The sequence below is a fragment of the Geospiza fortis genome, unplaced genomic scaffold (genome assembly GCF_000277835.1).
Source record: "Geospiza fortis unplaced genomic scaffold, GeoFor_1.0 scaffold130, whole genome shotgun sequence".
In the NCBI taxonomy this organism is placed as follows: domain Eukaryota; kingdom Metazoa; phylum Chordata; class Aves; order Passeriformes; family Thraupidae; genus Geospiza; species Geospiza fortis.
This window is the reverse complement of record NW_005054300.1, coordinates 569,450-579,515: the sequence shown is the minus strand read 5'-3', so window position 1 is coordinate 579,515 and position 10,066 is coordinate 569,450. Positions and strand designations below refer to the sequence as shown.

The window sequence follows — 10,066 nt, the reverse complement described above, 5'->3', positions numbered from 1 at the left end:
AGCCATTGGGAATTTCCTGAGGAGAGAGGATCAAGCAGGACAATTATTTTTAAAAGCACTTTTGTGGGTAAATAACTACAAATTTTATTAGTGATGCATTTCAGATTGAAAAACCAAACAAACTTTCAGTACTAGAATTATCCACCTTATTTCTGACTAGAGAATTATTACATGTTATGCTCCAGATCTACAATGGTTTATATGTACTTAACCAGTGAGAGCTAGTAGTACTAAATACTATTAAAAATCTGTCTAAAGCCATTGGATAATTTGAGAGTTCTCATAAGATGTACCGGTCAAATTGTGTAACTTTTGCCCAATGATTCTGCACAAAAATTTGAAAAACAAGGGATTGGTATTAAATCAGGATATAAAGAATAGACTTGTTTGTGAAGAGTCAGCTTCTTAAAATAGTGATCTCACTATTTTAAATAGTCACTTTCACTTGAATTCCAGGGTTTACAACATTCTCTAAGCAGCTACCTAATCTGTCAATAGCTGCAAAGAGTAATTCTGATTTTTTACTACTGCAAAGAGTAATTCTGATTTTTTACTTCGGAAGGTTTGAAAAAAACTGAAGAATTGATTGTGGCCTGAATACATCCTGATATTCTAGAACAGATTCCCTGAGTCTGCTAGAAGACCTGCCTTTGGCAAGTCAGTGATAATTTTTCTCCCACTGGCCTTCAACTCGTTCATCTCTTAAACCACTTGAATTGTGCTTTTGTACTCTCTTAGGTCAATGGTGCCAATATTCAAGGAACATAAAAATCTCCAAAAATTACAAACATGGAATAAGAGTCACCTGATTTATTAATATAAATTATTTCATATTCTACCATCCATGGTACAAAGCTGAGCCTGTCAGTCATCTAGTACTAATTTCATTTACAGCTTAAAATAAATAGCAGAATCTGTAATACTTTCAGTGATAAATCACAAAGTATCCACACAAAAATAAAAATATCAGTTATAATTTGCAATGTTTTGGTTACATCTTAAAACAAAAATTCTTAAATGCCATCTATTGTGTTTCACATAAATCTGAAAAAGCTACATGATTTGCAGGACAAGATGAAAATCTATTTATGTTATGTCATGTTTCTGTTTACTTCTGATAAAGCTGCATTTGCCTTCTCTTGACTTGCAGAATTTCTGAAGCATCAGGATTGACTCCAACTTGCTGAGATCCTTCTGTCTCCAGTTGGTCCTGCAAAATCACAACCCAAAAAATTGTGTGAAACCAGCCAGTGGATAGGGGAGGGTTTTAGCTATTATTCTGTAGCAGTATTTTCATATTCAAAATTACACAACTGGCAAAAAAGTGAGGAAAATCTAAATCACTGTTCTGCATAGAGTGAATTTCTGCTGTGGAGAAGGGCAAAAAATGGACCTGTTCATGTAAGTTAGATACCTCATATACCAAAGGACAAAATGTGCTCAAGTCCTAGTTTCTATTTTGAAATAAGAAGCAAACCAGCAAACACCTGAGTTCCACATGGATTGCACACCTGTAGGTTTCCCTGGGACCATCAGGTCATTATCATACCTTTGACTTATGAAGATACTGCTACTACTATCAGTAACAGCAGTTCCCACTGCCTCCATTACTCAACCATAGTTTTCACTTATTTCCTGAGTAACTTTTCAGATGGGGATGTAAATCATTGTGATGTACTGGTTCTCTTGGTCTGGATTATTGTTTGACTTCTTACCAAAGTTAACAACTAAATGATCAAATTATTTGAAGTGCAGTGCTTCTCTTTTCTTGTAGCTGAATGGTTCCTAACTGTAAGGGCTACAAGATTCCCGTATGGATTTCTGCTCTCTTGTGCTGGGACACTGCAGACTGGGAGTCATCCCTGTGACAGAAGGAAAGCCTGGAAGATCCCTGCTTGTAATATCTTTAACCTTGAGCTAGACAGAGGCAGAGGAGACTGGAGCATTGCCCCTTTGCACAAAGCCTCCCACAGCATATTATCTGTCAGGAGCCTACACCCAGCCTGTCAATACGGCTGCCAGTGGAGATTACATGGCAACACTGAATTACATGGTAACACATGGCTCCTGATGAAATTAGGAAAAGAGAATGGGAGTTCCATGGGGAGTCCCTTCTACCTCTGCTTCTGCTTTCCTCAGAGGTACTAGGACACTTGGAGATCTGACATCATCCACAAGTTGGGGGAAACACATCCTGACATGACACTGCTGAATTCCCTTCAATGGTTCCTTCAAATTAAGATGTACACTAAGGCACAAAGCTTCATGAGGGAAGTGCACATATCCTGTTCAGGTAATATGGAGAGCTGTAGACTCCAGGGAGCATTCAAAAGTGTTAGACAGGATGTGTGCAGGTAAGGAACAGAGCTGTTGGGATTTGTGAGAAGGATGGTTTGCTCTACTTACAGCTCCAGGTCTGTGCTGAGTAGAAGGCTGCAGCAATCCCATTTCCCGAAGGTATGCCAGCTCAGCAGCTCTTCTTGCCATTTCAACCTTGTGAGAGCCTGGGGGAGTCCAGCCAATGCCTCTGAGCCAGTTCAAGTCAGACTTGTATTTTATCTGAGAGAATGAAACATGCACCAGGATGTATTATTTTGTTGAGCTCTAACCAAACCACACCCTGGGTATTCAGGAGAGAGAATAATAAAGGAGCAGCAGAGTCAATAATAAACAAAATATTAAATTTTAGCAAGCAGACTGTGATTCTTTCAAGGTGATCTTGTTGGCAGGTAAGGTTTGCAAAGGAGATTGCACAGACAGCCCCCAGCCCAGGGAAGGACCATGTCACTCAGCCACACTTACATCACTCTGCAGCTTGTAGGCCTGCTTTGCATGTTTCACATTTAGCTGCTCAGGGTCACAAATGTATTGGTGCAAGGGCTGCCTGTAGTTAACATTGCTTGCAAGCTGCTGGCTTCTCTTGGCATGGAGGAATCCTGGCTGGTTGAGATGACTCTGGAACTGTGCCATGTTTAGGGCACAATCACTCCTGTACTGGAGGTCGCTCTGGAGTTTCCCCACTCTGAGGACATGTCTGATTTTGGGATCGTCATTTGCACTGAGGAATCCAATCTGCTGGCCTCTGTCTCTGAGGAAGGCTTCTCTGTATTTGTACTGCAGGAAGTACAGAGGAAAATCTCATTTTCACATTCAAATTACCTTCAAATTCTGTTATGAAATAACTTATCCTCCTCTGGCTATCAATCATGTTTCCTGTAGTGCACAAAGACCAAGGGTTTGTTTGATATCAAACCGCATCTCCTAATCTAACAAGACACTTTAGAAGAATTACTTTTGTGCTCATTTTTAAAGGAGTGGAAAGACTTAGGGGGCCCAAAATGCTCATCTCTCAAAAGTAATCAGAGATCCTCCTACTGTTGCACTCTTGGGTACACACAATACAGAGCTCAATCAATGAAGCTCCTCCATCTTTAGCTTTCTTGCCAGCTGTGGTCTTCTGTGTTCAAAGATAACCCACTTTATCCTAGATCATGTTTTAACTATTCATAGCCTAGTACCTATATTATTTGATTAAATCATAATATGTCTTCTTCCCAAGAAAAGCTCTTGGGACATAAGAACAGCCTGGTATTGGACATTATTAATGATAGACTTTAGTTGGAAATCTTTGCACTTAACCAGCACTTTGTTTCATTGGATCACCAATTTTCCATACCAGAACAATGTTCACTCGTGTCAGACTTCACCCATTTTTGCAGGATGGGGTGGTTTGGGAAGAGGGTTGGGAAGTGTTTGAAACAGAACAATTCTTACATCACTAGCAATCTCTCTTGAAGCCTTTGCTGTCTGGAATGGGATGGCGTCAATCCTAAAATCATAGCCAGATGCCCTTGTCTGTTCCCAAGATGTTTTATACAATTTCTGTGTTGAAAAGAAAAGAACAAAAAAGTCATTTCCCCCTGCAGTTTCTTAAATGCAGTCCCATAACTGCAATAATAAATGTTTTATCCTACTGGGCTTATTTGTATCAAGAGTCATCAGTACTATCTCCAAGGTTTTGATCCAGTTCTATAGCACTTCAACTTCTTTTCTATTCACCATAATGATAAAATGCCTCATCTGAAAAGTGCCACCAGGGTTTCCTTTTGTACTTGAATGTGGTTGTTTTTGATGTGATTTAATTTCTATTAGAAACTGTGATGCATCAGTCACATCAATATTGCATTGATATTGCCCTTATTCTCTCTTTTGATGCATCCACTCACAGTGTCTTGGGTTTCCTGGCATTCTAATTTCAATACCAGTTATTTCAAGCTTTTCAAATGATCCTCATCTCTATCCCCAGCCACATGTGGCTTCATTAACTCATGTGGAATAACAGCCGGTTCTAATGTGACTTTGAGGATGTGAATCACATTTACATCCTGAAGAGAAGTTGCTCTAGATTTGGTTCTTCTTCCATTAGTAGCTTTCTTAAAATAGCTTTCAGTCTGCAGGTCCTACTACACAGCCATAGTATCTTAGCTGACACTTTCAGCTGTCCCCTTCTGATTTTATTCATTTGCTTTCTGTAAGTCTTTGATTCACCCCTCCTGGGGTTTGTGACCATGGGAAAAGGAGCACAAAATCCACTCCACATTTTAAGACAATCTTCTGTTTCATTGGTGACTGTAATGCTAGGTGATAATAAATTTGAAAGTAAATTTAGATGCCAGAAATCCTGCAAGACAGTCAGGGCAGAAGCAATGTAAGCATCAGTGTACATCCTGCTAGCAGGGATGACCTTTCATTTGTGTGCAATCCTTGCACATAATATTTCACTTTTTATATTTTCCTCTATTGCTTCAAAATGTAATTTCTACTTGTTTCTTTCACCTATCTCAAAGCTCCTGGCAAGCGATGGTCATTCTGACCCTACAGGCAAAGACAACAGTTATTTAGTCAGGGAACAGGACATTAGGAACAGACTGAGTTTCTCTGTATGAGATAATGTGGAAACAAATTCTGTTTAAAATAATTCCACTCTGATTCAGTTACATCCAGATTGATGACAACTATGCCTAAGGGATCATTTCAACACAGTGTTGCAGCTTCAGAAAGGTAGAATACATAGTCTAGGAAAGAGGCTTCTCCCTCCTCCCTCACCCAAACAAAACTGAAAAAAAATTTAATTTGTAACTAATCATATCTATAATGAAGGTTTGAAATCCTTAATAATAGCTTACTGCCCTAGAAAATGAAATGAATGCTCAAATGGAAAATCAGCAGACTTTACCCGATTCCTCCAGCCCAAACCTAGCAACATGTTGGCTTTTCACTGCCTCTGGCTTCTTTTAGTTCTGGTCAGGCTCAGAAAACTTGGCTTCTACATACATGAAAGTTTTTATTCCCAAACAAGTTTACCAAGCCAGTTCCCCAGAGGAGAAGGTTTACTTACATCACTGATGTAGAGTGCGTTCTGGCGGGCTCGGATGAAATCCGGATGATCGGGAGGCAGGGTGTACCTGTGCCTGTCTTCAGAACCTCCAGCCTTGTACAGCCTCTGTGGGGCCAAAAGTCATTGAATGCAGGTGATACTGGAAGCAATGTCAAGATCAATGCTTTTATGCATTATGGTACAGCAAAAGTTAAGGTCACTTATACATTAGAATGAAACTTACGTCATTGCACTGGAGGTAGCTCTTTTTGGCATGAATCAAACTCGGAGAGTCAGCCACAGCAGTGAACTTCAGACTTTCTGGCTTCTGACGGTACTTTATCTGAGAGGGGCAGGAGGCAACAAAAACAAACAAAGAAAAAAAAACAGGATATGTTTCTGTTAATGATATATGACAATTCCAGGAGTGTGTTAACTGGGGTAAAACATAAAAGACACTTTCCTGAAGCTGCTGTTCTGCTTTAGTCTCAGTTGCTCTTTCAGCTAGGGACTGGGGATGCCTTTGTATCAGGCACAGAACTTTTTTGTGAGTGTGTCTATGTGTGTGTGTGCACAAAAGACTTCCCACTAAAATTGACATGCAAAAAGCTTTTGAACACTACGCTTTTGACAGCTCATAATTTTTCTCCATTAATGCATGATACTGAGCAGGCAAATGCCCCTTCATTGTGGTTGTCAGTGCTGTATCTTTCTACACAACTTCCATAACCACCTGCTTAGAATTTCATAATGGAGTTTCCTGCATTTATTTATTCCTACATGTTTTGCCTAGACTCTTGTGTTTCATTTGGAATGGAAAATATTCAGCAGGTGTCACACAGTGGACTTGCGTCTCCCATACTGCTTCTTGGTAACTTACACCTTGTATAAACAGGCTCCCACATCAAAAGGAAATGATAAGCTACATTCGTAAGTGTCATGTAACGAGGAGCCTTGATGGTAAACAATTCCTACAGACTTGCTATCCCATGAAAGATTTATCAGTTACCTCACTGATGAGCTCTCCAGCCTTCTTTACACTTTCTATCTGCGGAGATCTCAGAGCCATCCAACCAACTCCTTTCATGAAGTTCAGGTCTGATTTATAGCGATGCTGTTAAAAATGAAAATCGTTAACTATCAGTTTTGTATCCACAGCTATTAAGGTTTTTTTAAAAAACTCCCTGGTTCATATTCACATTTTGAGGTTTTTCATTTGCCATGCACATATCGTAAAGCCAAACTGTTTGCATTTGTTCATTCCACCAGGAATTAAATAATGTATCATATGCAAGTTACAAGAGAAGGCCCCACGAGTGAATTAGTATGACTCAAAGCAGTAAGTAATAACCTGTTTGTACTGGGCGTAAAAGAACCTCTTTTGAAATAATTTTATGAGGTGAGTACAAGTCAGGAATACTAATTATTTTATCTGGTTCATGGTTCCTCGTTAACCCCATTTCTAGGAGGACATATTAGTCTTTCTTTACTCAGATTAAAGTCTTGCTTTTAGCTTCTAATCTATTAAAGAAAATCAGGCAGACCCAATAAAAAGTGAAAGTCAGCAAAGTGCCCGCAATCCCAACAATCCTGACTTCACTTCAGAGTCATGGTGTCTCACTGTGTGACTTTAATTCAATCATCCAACTTTCATTTCTGTTCTCCCCTATGTGTACATAGGACATGACAATCAACTAACTCATGTGTGCTGTACATTACTCTACTAGGCAGCGAGGGTATCGGGCAAAACCATCATCACCATTTGCCTGGACTCCTGACTTGGGGTTCTAAAAGCGGGAGCCAAGTGCTGAGGTTCTCCCTCACATCCTATCCTATCCCTCATCCTATCCCGTCCCTCTCTAGGCAGGCTCAGGAGCAGCCTGAGCTACTGGTACATCCTACCGACTGAGGCTGGTAGGGTCCAAAAGAAAGATTTTACCTCACTCTGCAGCATGTGGGCTCTTTTGGCCCACTTCATCTTCATGTCTTCGGGAAGCGCTGTAAATTCATGGAGTCTCTTTCTGTAGTCTTGATCACTTGCTAAGGCTTGGGCTTTCCTGGCATGGACAAGATTGACCATGTCCATGGGCAGATGAAACTGAGACCACACATCTTGAGATCCCTTCTTATACTCTTGTTCACTCTGTAATTTCGCAGCGTGCAAGCAGTGCAGCAACCTGGCATCATCCAGAACACTTCTGGCACCAATGCATTTTCCTCTCTCCATCACGAAATTGTGTTTATATTGGTACTAAAAAATTTAGAAAAAGCGTAAAAGAGAATATGTGCCAAACTTAGACCAGCTATTCCAGATAAATAACTTAAGATAAATTACTAAAACATCTATGTTTTCTGTAATACCACCTCAAGGTGTGTAGCAGTAGAAAGCAATTGTTTGAATATCTCATTGCTCTCAAATTTAAATACCACAGGAGCTGCAACATTAAAGTTAAGTGCATCTCATTGTATTTTCTGAATATGCCCAAAACATTGATCATGTTTAACCTCAAATCATGTACTTTTATTATCTCTCTAAGAATTCTATTCCCATCAGAATAGTGAATGAGAATATGAGAGAAACAAACAAAAGACAGAAGAAAAAGAAATCTATACAAAAGCAAAACACCGTGCACTCTGTAGCCTTCAGATTTGCAAATGCCACCCAGCTATTTTAAAGAGTAAATTCAGTTTTCCTGGAAAGAATAAGAACCAGCAACCCCTCATTCTCATCTTAGCTGGGACTATGACTCTCCCTGTGATCTTGCATTTATCCTCTCTGTGAAATAGTGATGATGATGATAATGCTTATTTATACAGCATCAACAGGGTGCTTAGAACTTTAAAGGGAAGGCCTGGGCCCTGAAGAGTTCATAATGTAGTTGAAATGGGATAATAACACTTATCTACCACACAAGAGAGTTGTGGGGATTAAATTACAGCATCTAATGTTTATAAAGTGCTTCCAAGATGAAGGGCCAAATTCAGATCTGTTGTAAGTGGATGTAATTCTATTACAGACTTGTACCCTCTAGAGCAGATCTGAAGCTGTAACCAAAAGCACTCTGCAAAATATGGTTAAGTACATATTATAAATTACAACTAGACATGGCTGCTTCATTAAAGAAACAGGGGTGAAATATATTCATATTTTATCACGTAAGAGATAAAGTATGCAACTAAGTACTACATAAAATGAAGACTTTTTCCATCTTCCTAGAATTTATTAAGTATCTTGTGTAGGAGGGATGAACTTAGGCTTTCTGAGAAATGGGTATCACCATGTCTGAGTGTTTTGCATACAACAACCCAAATTATAGGATATTTATAAGGATAAGATTACTTGTTTCTTCTATTTTAGAAGTTAAGGGGATACATATTTACAGGAATTTGTACTGATTTTTACTTCCTAACCAGACAGGAAACTCCTGATTTTTGGAGATTCAAAGAACCCTCAGCTTTTTCTGACTTCATTTCAATTTGGAAATACTAAATAGTTCCAAAAGTCAGCTCTAAACAGAGTGCACAGAGTTAGTGGGCACTTTATGATATGAGGAGCCAACAGCCTGAAAGAGAGCAGAATCCCTTTTCTTTCTGTTTGCAAATACTTTAATTCATTTGCTATTTCCCACTGGAAGATGTTTAACCTGGCTTGGTTCCCGATTAGCAGCAATTCTTCCTCTTCTTTTTTTTCCTAATTCACACAAAGAATCTCATTCATAAGTAATATATTCTGTCTCACACTTGTCTCACATGGTTATGGAGTTGCTTTAATTCAGTAAAATCTGCTTTAGACATTGTTTTACATGAAGTTAACAGAAATTAGGCAAGAAGGGAGGTTGAATCATTCAACTCACATCACTGGCAATTTCTCTGGAGGCCCTGGCAGTCTGGAACGGGAGTGCTTCCATTGTCAGCTTGTAGCCTTGAGCACGTAGATTATGCCAAGATTCTCTGTATTTTGCCTAAAGTAGGAAAGGCACATGTAGACTGCTGCTTTACTTTTAAATGCACAAAGGAACAAACAAAGGAACCATCTTTCATTTGTTATTCTGTGTTACAGTCTCATTCTTTATAATCAAAGGATTTTTTTTTAAATTATCTTTGGGAAATCCTACTAACTCAGACAAAACATGTCTCATTCTTTATGTAGATTTAATTTACTCACAACTGTATATATGCTAATGAAGATTTAATTTGATTATAATCAAATCAAGGAAAGCATAAATAGAATAGACCTCAAGTTTCCTCTATTTATTCATCTTCCTTGCCACTGCACAATTTATCCTGCATCTGAAATAAGCTGTGAAAAATACAGAACAAATTCTTACATCACTGAGGTTGGCTGCATTTATTCTTGCCCGTGTAAACTCTGGCAGACCCAGTGTTGGTGTGTAGTGATGCCGACTGTCCTCTCCTGCTGCTTTATACAGGCGCTAGCAAAGGGATCAAAGACACAACTGAAATTAGTTTTCTCTCTCGTTTCAATAATACAACAGCAGTACTTAAGTTGTTAATGATTGTGACAACTGTAGTCAGCCATCATTGAAAATAGCTGAGGATATAATTGAAATTGTGAAGTTTTTTTCTGGACATAAAGATGTGGGGCTTTTGCTGGGCATAAAGGACACTTACACTAATTTTTATAATTATATGATGATGCCAAACCACTACATTCTCAGCCTTGCATTG

The 10,066-nt window shown here is 39.0% G+C and overlaps 1 protein-coding gene across 1 annotated transcript in view; it reads right to left on the bottom strand.

Annotated features, from left to right (window-relative positions):
* Window positions 1–59: 59 nt before the first annotated feature.
* NRAP (nebulin related anchoring protein) overlaps window positions 60–10,066 on the bottom strand; it is a 47,770-nt gene continuing 37,763 nt past the window's right edge. The window contains exons 33-42 of the mRNA XM_005416369.2: window positions 9,706–9,810; window positions 9,232–9,339; window positions 7,317–7,628; window positions 6,387–6,491; window positions 5,622–5,720; window positions 5,399–5,503; window positions 3,775–3,882; window positions 2,803–3,114; window positions 2,407–2,559; window positions 60–1,210 (exon numbers count right to left, since the gene is read on the bottom strand). Coding sequence (XP_005416426.1) covers window positions 1,109–1,210; window positions 2,407–2,559; window positions 2,803–3,114; window positions 3,775–3,882; window positions 5,399–5,503; window positions 5,622–5,720; window positions 6,387–6,491; window positions 7,317–7,628; window positions 9,232–9,339; window positions 9,706–9,810 — 1,509 coding nt within the window. The 3' untranslated portion in view covers window positions 60–1,108. The remainder of the gene's footprint in view (window positions 1,211–2,406; window positions 2,560–2,802; window positions 3,115–3,774; window positions 3,883–5,398; window positions 5,504–5,621; window positions 5,721–6,386; window positions 6,492–7,316; window positions 7,629–9,231; window positions 9,340–9,705; window positions 9,811–10,066) is intronic.